This window comes from Maylandia zebra, linkage group LG14 (genome assembly GCF_041146795.1).
Source record: "Maylandia zebra isolate NMK-2024a linkage group LG14, Mzebra_GT3a, whole genome shotgun sequence".
Taxonomy (NCBI): domain Eukaryota; kingdom Metazoa; phylum Chordata; class Actinopteri; order Cichliformes; family Cichlidae; genus Maylandia; species Maylandia zebra.
In genome coordinates, this window is record NC_135180.1 from 21256336 (window position 1) to 21273894 (window position 17559).

General features: G+C 42.4%; 1 protein-coding gene across 3 annotated transcripts in view; it reads right to left on the minus strand.

Moving 5' to 3' along the window:
* grik4 (glutamate receptor, ionotropic, kainate 4) overlaps positions 1 to 17559 on the minus strand; it is a 362487-nt gene that overhangs the window by 8286 nt on the left and 336642 nt on the right. For all 3 annotated transcript variants that reach the window (XM_076873193.1, XM_004543748.3, XM_076873194.1), the window contains exons 13-17: positions 15161 to 15364; positions 10342 to 10455; positions 1853 to 1962; positions 691 to 864; positions 161 to 326 (exon numbers count right to left, since the gene is read on the minus strand). In XM_076873193.1, the coding sequence (XP_076729308.1) occupies positions 161 to 326; positions 691 to 864; positions 1853 to 1962; positions 10342 to 10455; positions 15161 to 15364 (768 nt within the window). The remainder of the gene's footprint in view (positions 1 to 160; positions 327 to 690; positions 865 to 1852; positions 1963 to 10341; positions 10456 to 15160; positions 15365 to 17559) is intronic.

Genomic DNA, 17559 nt, shown 5'->3' on the forward strand with positions numbered 1-17559 from the left:
AGGGTGACGAAAAGGACAGCTGATAGCTGATCACAGATGACCCATTGACTTCCATGTGCTCTGAAGTGAGCCTGTGCCTACATACAGTGTGTATGTATGTGAGTGAAGATTTAGGAGGATAAACAATGTGGCATATACAGCAATGTGTGTAACTTCTAACCTGGAAGAAGGTCATCGTGGATCCACCGTGCATGGTGCCATATTCTATCGCCGTCTGATCTGCCAGATCATCTACTGACTCTATCGGTACCTCCATCCTCTGCACTGTTAGGAAGGCGGCCAGGTTGGCGGTGTAGGAGGAGATGATGATTAATGTGAAGGCCCACCTGTGTGGGAAAGGCAGCGGACAAGAACATATGTATTCACCTGCAAACGTATGTAAATGGGCAGGCTGACACATGAAGATAAATGATCTGGGTGGAGGTGTAGAAGGATTAAAATAACTGCGCACCTGAGAGGAGAAGACATGACAGGATATTCAGTAGATGATATGGCGGATGGATTAATGGGTGGATAAAGTTCTAGCTGCAAAGGCGGACAGACAGACACAAACGATGCCTCGTGTGCACACAAATGCACAATCTCACTCTTGAAATCTGGAATCAAGCTTCAAGAATGCGTTACTGATGAATTGCATTCCGTGATGGAGAAACCTGCGCATTGCACCGTGCATCTGGAGCCAATACTAACCACACTCCGCTCACACAACGTGTGGACAGAGCTCTAGGAGCAATGGTGGATCCTTGCTGCATGAAGCCTCCAACTGGGAACCAGAAGCTGTTGCCAAGCGAGTACTGGTTGATCAGCAGGTTGCAGCGTCCCTTTAAACAAGGGTGGGGGTTGTACCATTCATAAGGTGTCAGCCTGTGGGGAAAGAGAGAGTGGGAATGAAAGTTAGATTATGTATTCTGATAAGAGCAAAACTCAAGAGACGGGGAGTGAGAGGAATGGAGATAGGAAGAGGGATGAAGGATGAGGAGAAAACAACTCAGTCAAGTGAGGACAAAGTCACCTTGGCTCTGCAGAGGGAGAACCAACCTGTGCTTCGCTTCTGCCTACTTAAACTGTGAGGATGCAGGTGGTGTAATTGGGGTGCTCAGATATAGCTACAGTTCTGTGACAACTCTGTTCTGTGCTGGGTTGAACCAACGAGCCATGTGACTCACGTGGCAAAGATAGAATTTCTTTCTGAGTCACAAATAATTACAACAAAGTTCAAAAGAAGGACAAAAAACTTTAAACAACCCAGATGTTTAACATATTTCCCACTGTGATCACGGGTGGAAAAATTATTCTTAGTAAACACCTAAAAAAGGAGTACATGTATTATTATCTCCAAAACTGCTACGATTAAACCACCTCACCCAACATTTATAAATGATTTTCATATTACACCAAAGACCACCCGTAGAGCTATCTTCAGAAAACTGGTAAATTTGAAGGTCTTGGTACTTTTAATTTGATTCTGTAAGGTGCTGCAGAATTCAATTAGCATTTTCTTGCATTAAAGCATCTTCATTAGATATACTGTAACCTAGTAATATTTCCATTGCAAAGGAAATTATGATTTTCAGCAGCAGTTGTGGCAGTGCCATCCTTGACCAGCAGGTGGCAATGTGATGCTAGAGACCTGCCACTGGTGGGAGAACGTCTCTTTCTCTGTGATGTTCAAGATCAACCAGAGGCTAAAGAGAAGCGAGAGAACAAACACCTGTTTCCTCCGCCGTATATTGCCCAAAGAAACGTTTTTTTGTGTGCTCTTACTCTCTGTACCCAGTCCATTTGTTTGCCTCATTCTTCTCCTGTCTCTCGCTTATCTGTACAGACTGCATTTTATGGTTGAGCTCCTTACCTGGCCACCAGAAAGAGAATGCAACTGACAGCCAAGTAGGCCAGAAGCATGAAGAGCCAAACACCCGGTGAGAAGGGATCCAGGAAGGAGAAGTAGCCTGGCCTACGTCCCTGGAAGACAACACACACAGAATGACTGGTCTTCTTGGACATAAACTAAAGAAGGAATCATAGAAAGGCGATGATTACTGCATTTCAGTTCTGTTTCCCTTTCTTCCCACCTCCAGTTCGGTGTGTGTTGACCAACATTTACTGGTGCCTGTGTAATTTGGAGAAGATGGAAAAGGTGACTGTGACCGCAAATAAACGGATTTTGATGCGATAAGCATAGGTTTTCCCTGTCCTAAACTGATAGCACTTTAATTATACGAATCTCATTTGCATGTAAACATTCAGATCAGCACTGTATGAAAGCGCAAACTCAGTCTCCCATGAACTGTCAATAGAGTGGCAGAGGCCTGTATGATAATACGACATCACTGATAAGAGGTTTATATCCCGCATTCCAACACTGAAAAAAAAATTCTCACAACTTCCAACAAGCTGTGATAGATACATTATTAGGTTTAGTCGTACAGAATAATCAGAGGTCAAAACTAACAAAAGGCAACATTTTTACTCTCTACAAGTCTGCATGTAGAGAGAAAGAAATGTCAAATAATCAGCTAAACCATTAGAACCACATTAAAGACAAATTCAATTCCATGACCTATAGTTGACTTGCAGTATGACCGGGAGTGGGCAGTGTACACAGGTGGAGGGGGATTAATAGCTCTGGCTTGGCTAAAAAGGCTAGTTGTGCTGAAGCAGCTATGGGGTGTTGCATATAAATGTGCATTGGTAACCAGGAGATAACATGGCTAAAATGAGGTTGGCAGCCAGTAGAGCGATGGGAATATAGGGGCTAATTCCTAATGTTTCATTATGCAACATTGTCCTCTAAATGAAACCAATTACTGGGGAACCACAGTCAGGATGATTGGGCCCGCTTGTTTATATGTGTGTTTGTGCCTGCTCATATTTCACACGCGCACGCTAAGCTTACACCCTTCCCGACCAAATGTCAGCAGGGGAATATTAGCCATTTACACACAAGTGCACGTCCGCCGCCTGTTAATGACTATGAAATGGAGGTGGCTGTCAGGGCCAGCAGGACGCTTAGATAATGGAGGTGATCAAACAACCAACTGTCTAAGTGTTGCTATGAGAGGGACACGTTTAGTCGTGTAGAAATTCCTCATTGTCCATTTCTATGTCAAAGGCACCGCCGTGGAGTCTACGTGAACAAGCCCAAATTGCATTTATGCAAAAAATAAAAAAAATAAAAACTCAATTAAGTATTCCTGCCAGACCTCCTGCGTGCCAAAACGCTGCAGTAATACATTTCTGAGGCCCTCCAAAATTTAATTTGAGGCAAAGAGGTTGAAATTATTTTGGTGGGCATTTGTTATGATAAACGAATCCCCATTCAGAGTTGTGCGGAGATGAAAATTCATTAATGCGTCTGTAATCACTTGCATATTAGCCCGACTGAGTAAAATAGGAGTGGTGCAGAAAGCAGGAGAAGCAGGGGGAGAGAGTTGCCGAATAACTCTGAGCAAGATTCGAATCAGCCTGCCACTCATAACGTATGTCAGTCCACGTTATAGAGTGCAACTGCTTATGACGATGGCGATAGCTGTCTGAGAATGGAATAGTGCAGAGCTGAAACACACAATGGCCATGTCAGAGGTATATGTTGTAAAGTGAGCATCAGTGCCAGGCTGCCTTCGGTTGGCACTGGCATTACTGGAGTAGCAGTAGTATGTGCTGACATGAGTCCTCCTGTTTTGCTGGTCCAGTTTGATGCATGCTGACCCAGCGCTTCGTGAACTGCTGGGCATGCTCGTCCACATGTTAAGTTTTCACCAAGGTGCTATTATTAAGATAAAGATCACTGCAGAGACGTGGGACTAGTGTGCTAACAGATGGCAAAGTGAAGGTGCAAGAGAGCAACTCAGAAATAGAGACGGAGAGAAAGCTAGGACGAGACAACAGGAAGATTACAAGGACAACAGGAAAACAGTAGGAGGTTTGCTGCTTAGAAAGCTCGACTTTGCTGCTTTTATGTATTGGCTTTGAGACTAAGGGACAAAAGTGTTTTACTTTTTTTTTTAAGAGTTAGAAACTGGAACAATCCATAGCTGGAGTAGGCAAATTAATGAGCACACAAAGCTTCAGATAAGCTAAATGGAAACTGCATGAAAATGTTTTAAAATCTGTGTGCACATTTCCAAAGATAAGATAGTTTATTCAGTTTTTTTCTGTATCAAAACATTTTAGATTAAACTAAGGACTAGAAAGAGCAAGCTTAATGAAACTCTATTTAATGATGATCTCGTGACATGGAAAAACATGGTGTGTGATCACTCGACTAAAGCTCCACACAGCTCAGCAGTGCTTTAACACCTTTCAGGGCTTTTATTTTACCGTGCCAACTTTACTGTTTTGGCTCACTCGCGCTGATCTTAACTACCTTATTTCCTCTCTGCTCCTGTTCTCATGAATACAATCTGCACCACAATAGCAGAGCGTTTAACAGCTAAGGAGCCATATTTCACCCCTCGGAGTTGGTGTGGACCAAACCAGCGGTAAAGCAATGACTACTGGACTTACATTTGACAAATTGCTGGAAAGGGAAATGCAAGTGAATGCTAATGGTACTTGGGACCTGTCGGATGGGTAAATAGGCAGCTGTTTTCTAACATATTGGATATACCACCTTTATCAAGTGCTTAATATGTAAATGCTCGCTGTGCTGCCAAACGAAATCAATCAAGATGGGTTCAAAATTGCTGTGCCACAAACTGCTGTGCGAACCACTAAACATTGTTTGAGGAGAAGTGCCTCACGGGGCAGGGTGACTCAGGATTTCCAGTGATGTAAGGAAATTGTAAAGTAGAACATATACAAGGGTTTACCTATTTTTCATTCATTTATTCATAAATAAATTATGCATGCAAATACTAAATATTTTTAGTAATTTCTCAGAGACATACTTTACATCACAATCTTATTTAGGTGGTCCAGTCTCTCTTTATATTGGACGATGAGTCTGTGTGTGCATGACAGACTGTCAAGCACCTGTGTGTTTGTGTGTGTGCCTGTGTTTCTAATCTTGTCAGCAGCTGTCTAAACTGTCAGTCATCCACAGCAGGGCAGATACAGTATGTGCTTGGGCAACTGCACAGGGAGCACCCACCACTCAGCACAGAAAAGCACATTGACTGCTTGCTAAGGAAAGCACAGCATCTGTGACTAATCCAGTAGTTACTGTTAAATAGAAGATATACACTCACTGGACTCTATAGGAAGTACACCCTGCTAATACTGGTTTGGACCACCTTTTTGCCTGCACAAGTGCCTTAATTCCTCATGGTGTAGATTCAGCAGGGTGCCTGAAATATTCATCAGGGATTCTGGTCCATAATGACATGATAGCATCGCTAACGTTCTGCAGATTTGTCGGCTGCACATCGTGATGAAAATCCCCCATTCCACCACATCTGTAAGGTGCTCTATGGGATGGAGAGCTGGTGACTTTTGGGGGTCATTTAAGTTCAGTGAACTCATTGTGATGTTTAAAACCAGTTGGTGTTTAAAAAAGAGCCAAGAAAAATATCTTCCACACCATTAGACCATCATGAGCAGCCTGAACCATTGACAGAAGGGAGGATGGAGCCATGCTTTTGTTTCTGTACCATTCGAATATTGCAGTAGAAATTATACCGAACAATGTTCATCTAGTAAGCTGGTGGAAACTGTGGCCTCATTTTCCTGTTCTTCGCTGACAGGAGTGGGTGACCCGGTGTGATCTTCTGCTGTTGTAGCCCATCTGCTTCAAGGTTAAATGTGTTGTGCATCAGCTGATTAGATATTTGCATTAACAAGCCTTCAAATGACTGTACCTCACAAAGTTGCCGATGAAGTGTAGACTAGAACTAGAAAATAATTAACAAAGTAATAAAATATAAACAGAGTACACCAAGGACCAAATTAGATGTTTACTGGATGAGTGTCTCTTCACAGCGTAAGTACTTGCTGCCATATTTGAATGATTTTTATCAGAGTCAGGGGTATCATTTTATAGCAGTTTTATGGCCATGTTAAGATGATATATATGGGATGAGGCAAATCCCAGGAAGTAAAATAATACACCTGTGGCACAGAGGGCAAAACATCCTCTAAGACCTGCTTTTATGAGTCCATCTCAACAAATAAAATAGTGAAAAATTGCTGCCTTTTTTAGTAGCTATGTGTCCTTTTTTCATCTCAACACACAGATGAAAAACTCATTCATTTTACCTTGCACTGCCCTTGTTCTCTCTCAACTTCCCGCTGTCCCTCCATATTTCCCGCTTCTCCCCTTCTCCGTTACTCTCGGAGGACTGCCTACATGCCAGGAGGGTGGCAGAGGGAGCCGGTGAGGTTATCCAGTTGAGGATTTCACCTAGTCATCTTTCCTCTTGGTATTCATACCACACCGTTGCCCCCTGAGGCTTCCTGCCTGAACACTGACTCACCGAAGGAGACTTCCCATTGTCATTTCAGCTCTCACACTCTCGTCGCTCACTTCCTTGCTCTCATTTCTCCATCTTCCCTCATGTCCTTCTACCTATTTCTTGCTTATTCTCTTTTATGTTGTCTTTCTTCCTGTCCCTCCCTGTGTCTCCCCATGTTCTGCCACCTCCCCCCCCCCCCCCCAAGCTCTTTGATAGTGTGTGCATTTCTAATTGTGTTAAAGCTGCCAGTTGTTACGGCTGCTGAGATGGCCGCGGGGGCAATCTGTGGAGAGCAGTTGATTTGGCTGAGGTCACGGGGTCATATTCATAACAACATCCTGCTGCCTCTTGAGCTCACCGGGTTGTCTGGCTTTATGTCTGAGTGAGTTGCACACAAACAAAGCTGTGCTTTTGCGTTTGCTGAAACTCTTCTAACATAACTAAAAAAAAACAAAAAACATACATCACTACTAGTTTTAGGGTTACTTTCAAAATAAAAGAATAAAACTTCCAGTCTGGTGCAAAAGTCTCAAGACACCCCTTATTTCTTTGTATGTTGCTAGGGAAATGGGAAATAGGTAGAGCGGTTTAATGAAACACATGCATCCACGGAAATACAATCTAAAAGGCAAAAACATTCCTAACGAGCTTGAAAGTCAATATTTGATATGAGCAGCTTTATTCTTCACCCTGAACTTTCTCCTGAGGAGTCTTCAGGAATAGTTCTCCAGGCTTCATGGAAAACATTCAAAGCTCTTCTCTTGATGTTGGCTGCGTTTGGTCTGTTCTGTATCAAGATGATCCCACATCTCAAACCAGTCTGAGATGATCTGACATTTGTGACGCGACACATTATCCTGTGGGAAGGAACCCGCAGAGGATGAACGCACAACGGTCATAAAGGGATGAACATGGTCAGCAACAATACTCAGTTTGTACTAAAGGGACCAAACGATGATAAGAAAATATCCTCCACACCATCACACTACCAGCATGCTGAACCTGTATCATTAATTGGCTCAGTTTCTTTATGCTAGTTGAGAGGAGTGGGATCTCAGTATGGTCTTCTAGCCCATTCTGATGCCCAGTTTTTAACTTCAACAGGTCTTTTTTTTAGAATATCTACATCCTTAAATGTATGTAGCTGCTGCATGTGAGTGGCTGATTAGAGCCTGTGCATTAATGAGCAGTTGCACAGTTGTACCTAAGCACATATATACACAATTTAATGATATTACACAACCTACTGTTTAGTGTTAAATTTAATATTGATTTATTATGGAAAAAAACTGCATTTAAAAATAACCCTAAATAACATAACTGGTAAGTTTTTTAATTCCACGAGCTGCGTCTGTGTTTCTGTGCACAGGGTTTCATTTGTTTGTGTAATTTTGTCTGAGGACTTCTGTGGCCAGTGAGTCAATAAAGCTCGTTATACTACGCTCTACCCTCAGGGCAGCTGCTGAATCTGACACAGCTTCTACACACCCCTAATTAACCCCTATGTCTAATTAAGTGGCACTCTTTCTCTTATACACACAAACATGCACACATCCACTCATATACCCTGTTACACAGTCAACGAATTAATGGAGAAGGAACTGGCACAGATTTAAAGACGCTCACAGTGCTGGGATTTTGGCATGCAGCATATGGTTTTTATATTGTACAGATGATGAATGCAAGACAACGAAAGGTTTTTATGAGATGAAGCTGACAGTCGCTTTAGGTAGTGTCTGGGTTCATAACCGCAGTGATTCATATTGCACCGGCTTCTCTTTGATTTGTGTATGAAGCAAATCCGTTTTATTTATAGGGCCTGAAGCTACATGCATGTCAAATACCCCACCATATAAAATACACTATATGGCCTCGAATAGCACCCAACTACAAATCCCCAACCAGACAAGACATTCAGGCGAGACAGCTGAAACATATAGACAGGTAGTGCTCTTCTTATGCAGGCAAGATGCAAGCTGTCTGGATTTTTTTTAGTTTTATTTATTGCAGAGTCAGTGTCCCAGAAATGATAACAGACAGCGGTCCCTTCAGAGAATAGCACGAAGACACAAACTCATTTGACAGGTGATTAAATGTTCTGATTTGCTGCAATTTTGAACACACCACAGAAAACTTGTCTGTGACAGTTGTTGTAGTGGCTGGGTGGGTGGGTGGTGTGGAGGGCAAGGGAGGGGGTTTGGGGTGTGGGTGGGGTGGAGGCAGTGAAGCGTTAGTTCAAATCTGCACCTGTGTTTCAAACAGGAAATGTACATTTTCAGCAGCTTTGTAACAAGATTACGCCTGACGTTAAAGCTATCGCCTTCACTGAAAAGAATGTAAATGTGTGCTTTGAACGCAACAAACATAAAATAAGAATAAATAATGAAAGTGAAAAAACTCTGTGCGTGTGTCTGTGTGTGTGAGAGAGAGCGAGAGTAAGAAAGACATGCAATACTTATGACAAAGAAGAGAAATGGAGATTAAACTGGCGATAGTGTGCGGATAATTAATACCCAACAGGCAGCTGTATTTTATTGCATTCGCCATTCTTATTGATTGGACTGAAATTTTCATTTAAAGTTTGAAATAAGCAGTATACCCCCTTGTAGAAATCACTGTGCCTCAGATCAATAGTCAGTGGATTAGAACTAAACAAGTGCAGTCACAGAAATTCAAATATCGAATTTTAGAGCATGCTGAGGGACCACTCTGAATCGGATCTAAGAAAATGCCAAGGGGCAATGAGAAAGTAAAGAGAGTGTGAGGAAATGAGGGACAGAGAAAGAGACAAAGAGAGATGATACCTGCACTTATGCCTGTCTTCTTTCCCTCTTATCTTTTCACCTTCCTCTACCGACTTCACACATCTTATCTTAATAGAAACCGCTTTACTCAGGAATTTCAACTGGGTCAAGTCTCTGCTAATTCAACTATTTGGCTCTGTGTGCCAACCCTGTGGGACATAAGCTCCATATCATATCCTCAGGCTGCCACCCGCCTGCCTGCTTCCCAATTCAGAGGTCACATGCTGCCCAGCAGCCCATTTAACGTAGCACCTGCTGCGAACGTCGATTGATTCTCCCCAACTGTTGCCGCTCAATTGAGTGCCTCACTGCCTCACCTATGGGTACTGTGCACAGACTATGGGAAGGTGACACGGTGGGAGATTTACAAGTAGTGGAGACAGGAGCAAGATGGAATGGGAATGTGAGTAAAATGCCCCTTTGGGATGCTACACTAATGTTAGCCTGCGCACGCGCTAGATCACCTCAGCACGGACTGTGGCCAGTGCTACTGTGGCCCCCACAGTGTCACCTTGGGTTTTGGGGGAGGACTGATGATTAATGGGCCACTAAGTGCGCAAACACTGGCTCATTTCCACCAGCACTGCTGTTGTTTCGCTGTTTCTTGCTTGGACTTGCTCTCTGCAGAGAATGGAGGGCATTGCTTGTGAGAATAAGATGGCGAAATCCAATCAGAGAACAAGCAGAAAACAACTGTGAAAGTGTTACATTTATCATTCAGTTCACACCATAAAATGAGCGATCTGGTGCTGGCAGAATGAGGTGGGGGGTGGGGGGCACGGAAACAAAAGGAGGAAATGGGTGGACAAAGGAAAAATGAAAAGAACTTGACACAGAGGAGAAGGATGAAGTGGCAAGTAATGTTGGAGGACAGGGGTAAAGCAGGAAGAGGACCCATGAAAAAACGCAGATGAAAGGGAAAACGAGTAGCTGAGAGGTAAAGAGGCAATAAGGTGTAAAAGGGGAGAAGTTGTGGAGGAATTTAAACGGACTAAGAGAGAGAAAAAGACTCTACAGGCCAGAAGGCAGAGTGCTTCTTTTCCAGGCATTAGACATGCCTGACAGCCTGCTGTGGTTTATCCGCAAGCTGTATGAGAGGCAGTTCGATCAGGTATAATAGGTGTGTGCGGGGGGACTTAACTCACCAGGTGGACGCGGTACATGATGCTGATACCAAGGGTCATGAAAGGCTTGGAGAAGTCAATCACCTTTTCACGCTCTGCTGTGATGGTCAGGCCTGCGACTGCCAGGTCTGCTTTCTGCAACAGGATAAGTAGTATTACTGCATGAAAAGTCCAACTCACACACAGCACAGCTCCGAGGCATGGCATAGTGTTTGTGACATACCCAATAATTTGAAGATTTTGAAAAAAAAGAAAGATGAGGATGACATAAGAAGTGGGCTACTGGTTTGCTAATTCCCTAATAATGCCCTTTTTGTATCCTCGAGGCTTTTTGTCCACCAATACGGCTATCCGTGATGGGGATAATCCGGCACTGGCATTGTGTGTGTGTTTGTGTGTGTGTGTGCAGTGCACGAGAGAGCTCAGGGTAACCATTGTGGCTGGCCAAGGGAGCACTGTCAAGACAAATCACTCGACAAAGCAGAGGCTAGTAAAACACAGAGACACACACACACACACACACACACACACACACACACACACACACACACACACACACACACACGTAGAAATGGTCAATGCAGCTGAATGGCTCTGTACTAATAATACAGGCCAGCAAAGTGCAACTGCAAGGGATTTTTCATCTCCCTGAGGAGCAAAGAGTGAAAGCAGCAATGCATTCCTCTTTGTCTGCTGCAGGAGGACTAAGAGGATTGGGGACATAGAGGGGAATGGGAGAATGAGGAGCAGGGAGCTGTGCTGCAGCACTGCAGACACTAGTCAAAATCCACAACATACTGTTTCTATGTCAAGGAACGAGGAGGGCATCTGACATACATAACATGCACACATCCAAGGCGCGTCATCCATTTCGATGTCATGTTTTTCTATAATCACTCTGACCTTCAGAAGAGGCCTCAAATGCTTCATCTAGAAACCCCCAGTCTGACTCCGTCTGTGCTTCAATTAATACTCTGCACTTCACATTTGCATCTCTTTAACCTCACGGCAGCCTTTACTCCACACTGAGGCCTAGTGTCTCCTGCTGCCCTACTCTCAGCCTGCAGGCGCTGACCCGAGATTATCATCTGTTCCCAGCCTCCTGTCTCGTTTCTGACCGCTGTTTGAAAGGCTGATTGCCTGCTCCCAGTGCTGGAAGGAATCCAAATACAGCAAATGACCATCGAGGCAATTTTAACAAAGAAAGTAACAGATCCTTTGAAAAATGAACACACAGTTGTAACATCAAGTGAAATATTTACGTGGCGATGGAATATTAATATTGATTACCGGATTCTTCTGCCTCCCTGCTGTTATGCCTTCTAGTATGTAAGAAAAGACACAGTGTAATGTCGCCTGTTCAATATTGCATCATACCCGTTTCCACTTGCATTCAATCAGATCATGCTAAGCCAGTAAAAAGGATGCGAAACTGAACGTGAGAGATGAATTAAACATGACCCTTGAGGATTTAGCATTTGACTTAGACTTTAAATTTTGGTCTTTAGAGATGCTGTATGTCTCTGTTCTCTAATCGCAGCACTGTGGATTAGGTAACCGGCACATACTGTACTTAGACTTGTGTCTGGGTTCTTCTTGGCCTGACTCATTGTTAGCTTAGGCTGTCTGACACCCGTCAGACTAATCATCCTCATCCTCAATGAAATCTTGCTCAGTCTGAAAGGTACTGGCAGGGAGACGGGTATCTGTTGTCCAAAATATCCTGATGCTGTCTTCCTTTGCTCCTACCAAGTGTATAACACCCCTCTTCCTCCATTTTCCTTTCTTTACCTGTCCTTTCAACTTGTAGCCAAGGCCTGTATATTTTCCCACAATCCTCTTACACTGCCATCCTTCCTGTTCTTTTCTATGCCTTTAACCAAACACTCCGAAGCCTTTCTGTCTACTGTGTAACTTCCCTGCAGATGCCACCTTTACCATGAAAATCCCTCTCAACCATGCCAATCCACGGCTCAAGCTGATGTCAGAGACACATGTCGACTTCACCCATGGCCGTTCTGAAGGTCAACCTTCCAGAGGCAAGTTATACATGGATGTAGGGGGGAGATGGACTGTGACAATAACAAGAGCAGGCAGTGTACGCGTTACATACTTAATGGCTTTGCCCTCCATTAGCCCACAGAATTAAGACAGATCACCTCTTAGGACTGACTTAACACTTGTCTGTTTCACTCACCCCGCCCTCTTAATTTTTTAACAGCTCTTTTACTTCTTTCCCCTCTCCCTCTCATCCCTTATATAACCTTATCTGCCTGTTAACAGCCACGTACAGCAAATAATATAAGGGCTCACTCAGAGATTTAACAGCAACAAGACTGATCCAGGAGGAAAGTCTATTAAGGTCAGTTCAGCTAAAGCGGCTGGCAGGAAACAAGCCACCAACAAGCTGTGACTACTTTGAAAAATACAATACTTAAGCTGAAAAGGCCAACTGCTGAATGAAGGAAGGGGGCTATATGATATGAAGGAAATGTGCTGTAAATTATGTGAAAGCTGAGCAATACACTTTGGGTTTGTTTCTATGTTTCTCTAAGAAGAACAATACAGTGGTATCCACACAGCTATGGTGAAAATCTTGTTTTAAAGGAAAAGTTGTAAGTTGTAGAACCACCTTTAGGAACAGCTGGAAGTAATGGCTTTCTGCATGTCTTTGGAAGAATTTAGTCCACTCTTCTTTACAATGTTGATTCTGTTCATTGATGTTTGAAGGCCTTTTTTTATGCACAGATCTCTTAAGGTTCCACACAGCATGGTTATGGCTGACTTAATAACTGCAAGCCCAGGTCATGTGCACTAATCATCACCTATCGACTACCATGCTTCATGTTAGATGTTTGTGCTGATCTGCTGAGTGTGGTTTTTGACAAACATGGTGCAGTACATCATGGGCAGACTTCTTCACTTTAGTCTTGTCTGTCAAAAGGACATTGTTCCAGAAGTCTTGTGGTTTGTTCAGATGCAACATTGCAAACCTATGCTTAGACTTCTTTTCAGAGAGAAGAGACTTTCTCCTGGAAACCCCTCTAAACACTTAAACCTCTACAGTACAGTGTTGCCCTAGAGCAACAGAAAGTCTTTTTAAGCCTCATGACCTGTACGTGTGAAGTTAAATGATGGAAACCAATGAACCATGAAATTTTGCATGCCCAGAAATTCTTTTTGTTGCCTCGGGCAACGTAGTGCAATCAGGGGAACTTTGAGGGAGATTTTGATAACATTGTGTTTGTATGTAATGATATGTTATTTCATGCATTCGTGCGCAAATTTGTGCACATTTCACATGTTGCTGATGTGATGCTTCTTGCTTAGTGGGAGGCCATCAAAAGCTTTCTCCATATGAGCAACAACAGTTGCCTAGTCCTTGCTGGATCATTTCAAGTCAGTTTTAATTATATAGTGCCAAATCACAATCACATCAGATGGTATTCCACACAGTTGTGAAGTTTACATTGGGAAGGCTGTCCAACCACCTGAGCTTCCGAGTTGAAATGTGGTCCAAAATACAAAATTGCATGAAATCTGTGCAAAGAGTTCGAGCCATTAGTGGGATATCTCAAAATTATGACGACAGGAGGAAGAAGCAGAGTCCCAGAGCTCCCATTCCAAATCAGAATCTCATCACAGACAATATATTATAATATATCACTTTGGCCAACAGTATGTGATAACCCCATCACCCCAACCGATTAAGGCTGCCCCTCCCTGATTCTAGTTCTGCTGGAGGTTTCTTCCTGTTAAAAGGGAGTTTTTACTTCCTACTGTAGCCAAGTGCTTGATTATAGGGGGTCATCTAATGTCAGGGTTTTCTCTGTATTGTTGTAGGTTCGTGACATTACAATATACCACCTTGAGGTAATTGTTGTGATTTGGCACAATACAAGTAAAACTGAACTGAACTGAACAAGGCAAGATGCAGGGTTCCTGGGTGCACAGAAAAACCAAAAGTGATGTGTATAAAGTGTAATGCCCACCTCAGAAGAACTGTTTTGGTAAGTTTCACACAGACTGACAGTCTCACAACAGTATAATCAATATGACATGATATTGCACAATTTGAACCTAAGCCTGCATCAAATCATTTATGTAAATATGTTTCATGTCTTTTCAATTCTTTGTTTCAACATTGGTCGACATTTTTGGAAGATTTGCTGAGGTCTTTTTGCTTTCTAAAAGTTGTGTGATGAATTATGAGATAATAATTTTCTCTGTGGTTTTATACCATTGTTGCACAAAAAAAATATCTTGGCAATAAAATGGCCCGAAATGAGTCAGAAAATGATGTTCAGCATGTACCATCAAAATGTGTGCAGTAGAGGGTTCAGGCATTTAACATGCTAACTGAGGCCTGTAGAGTCTGAGATACAGCTCTTGTTTTCTTTCTTTTTTTTTTGTAGTTTCTCTAAGCATTGCATGATTTGACTCTGGGGTGAATTTACTTGGATGTCTGTCTGCCTGGGAAAAATGGCAAGTTCCTTTTACTTGTGAATCCTCTTTCTCAATGTAGAATGATGGACAGGAGCAATTACTTCTTTTATTGATGTCATTCCTTTTTGGCATTGTGTTAACACACACCTGAATGCTTCAGAACAAGCTGCCAAAACTTCTGCGTTTACAGAGATGCTTACGCTTGCTGATGATCCATTAATAAAACGCATTTGATTAGCAGCACCTGGCTGCTTAGCTTTTCACAGGACTGCATAGACACCTGTAAAAACTTTCTGTCTCACACATATGCGAAGGAGAAAACATAATCATTTATAGTGATATGGTTTGTTTGTTGGCAATATTATTGTCTATGCATATGCAAATATTTACATACTCTTGAGATTAACTCTCCAACCATGCCCGTCCATGTTCCGTTAGCTCCGGGAACACCGTAGACGCCGTCCCCCACCAGCCGGATGCGATACTTAAACTTGAGAATGTCTGCCAGCTCCTTCAGCATGTCCACACAGAAGCCCTCATAGCGGTCATTTCCCTCGAGTTCTTGGTGGTTCTGTCGGAGCATCACATACGGATTCTCCTGAAAAAAACAAAGGATTTGCGTTGCATTAGATCTCATGATTTTTAAGTGTGACAGCAATACAGAATTTTAGTTCTAGTTCTTCTTAACGTCTCTCTCTAAACCCCTTTACTCCTAAATAATGAAGTAATTGCCAGAAAATTATTATTTTTTTAACTGGAGTGTTAAAATACAAAAAATAAGTTAGTTATCATTTTCCATATATGAGTTAAAATTTTTACACTTTTTACTGTATTCAGCATTTTTGGGTAATTTATTACCAAATCACCCGAGTCTTCCTTTAATGATCAATATCATTATTTTACTAAGCCTATCTAAAGATTTTGCAATGAGCAAGAATGGTGGAAGCATCCCACATGTCCTTTAGAGGTCACGGTTCACGTTGTTTACTGCCTTCAATGAAAACTGAGATTTGTGGCTCTGAAGCAGAGCCAAGCACTGAAATCAGCAACAAGGCAGGAGCGTGCTAATCTGTTGTATTAACCAAAAACTGGATAGTTTTCTTCTGATATCAGTCATACACATACACCTATTTACAACCTGTCTTTTAGCGAACCAACTCTCTGTTCGGCTGTCTGTTTATTTATGTCTTGTTTTGTCATTTAGTTGATGCTGTAGGAAGATTTAAAGAGCCCTGCAGTGATGTATTTTGGAGCCAACCTTATTGTGCTATTTTTCAAATAATGCAACTGTCAGACTGGTGTGCTCAGGCTCCACTACATCACAAAAAAGACAGTGTTATGTACTTTTCCATCCCACTATCCCTGAACTTAGCTCGTGATTCCAGATAAACTAACTTTGTTTGGCAACTTGGCATCAAATAACGATGATTAAAGGTATCTAAACATTTTCTATCACTCTTACTGAAAACTAAAAGCTTTTTACAACAAAGAAAATATATGTGTTATTGAGTGCTTTTAACAATGCAGAAGGTTTTAATTGTAGCTTATTGACTCGTTTTAACATAAATGCCTTCAGCGTATAAGACAGCCACGCGTGTAGACAACTGTGACATGGTTCAGGAGGGTAAAGCATAAACAGAAATAAGTGGTGCTGTATTTCGAGAGCTGGGGATGGGAGTGAAATGGTTCTGTCACTGCCACAGCTGGAAACACTTTGTAGGGTAGCTGGTTGACTACTGACGAATTTGTGCTGAATTTGGAGGCACTTGAAAACTCGGTGCACATCAGGTGGCGTAACAGTTATTAGTACTAAGACTCGCAATGTTGTCATAGCAACTGTTTGGCTCCACCTGTAAGGAGGGGTGAGGGTGGACATCATGTTAATACTGTTGATTGAACAGCTTTGCTTCTTTCTTAGAGGAACCGGACAGTAGAACCAACGCTGCACATCCTGCACTGCTGTGATAAGACTGACAACAAAATGACTGCTGATCAGCTGCCTGTGTCTGCACCGCTCTTCCCCAAGAATCTGCATACGGATTCATTTTATCTAACCAGGCTCGCAGTTTGATTAAACAGACATGCTGTTCACTGACAACAGCCTCCAGTGTTTTATAGCAGCAAAACAGAAAGAAGTTGACACAGACAGGATTACAATATGCAGTAGTGTGAGAGTAAGTGGGTTGGCGCGTTTAGCCACCCCCCTAAATTTCATGACTGAGTCTGCTAGGCCTCATCCATGACTTAAAGTCATAAATAAAATGCACCCTTTTGCTGTGCGCGTGTGTCACTGTTGCCTTTTGAAGTATTTTTTAATTGATTATCAGAGTAATATTACAGCAGACATTGGCTAGACATTAGAGCTGTGCATCATACCATCAGCAGGCTTTTATGTGACAAAAAAAGTGATAATAACGATATAGCAACATTTAAATTCTTTTTCATTCATTTAAAGCACTTCAATTCCCTAGTGCGCGCACAACAAAACAAGCAGTGTGTCAGCCTCTGATGGTAATTAGTACCTAAAAAGGGACCTACTTCAACAACCTCCAACAAGACACAGTACTTTTCAAGACATGCAAGAAACCAGTTCCCACTAAAAGGGTTAAAGCAAACTTGTTTCACCACTTCAGGCAAAAGCACACCATTGAATACAACCAGGTTATGACAGCATACAGGGAGTGCAGAATAGGCAAGTTGTATTTTTGAGGAATAATTTTATTATTGAACAACAACCATGTTCTCAATGAACCCAAAAAACTCATTAATATCAAAGCTGAATGTTTTTGGAAG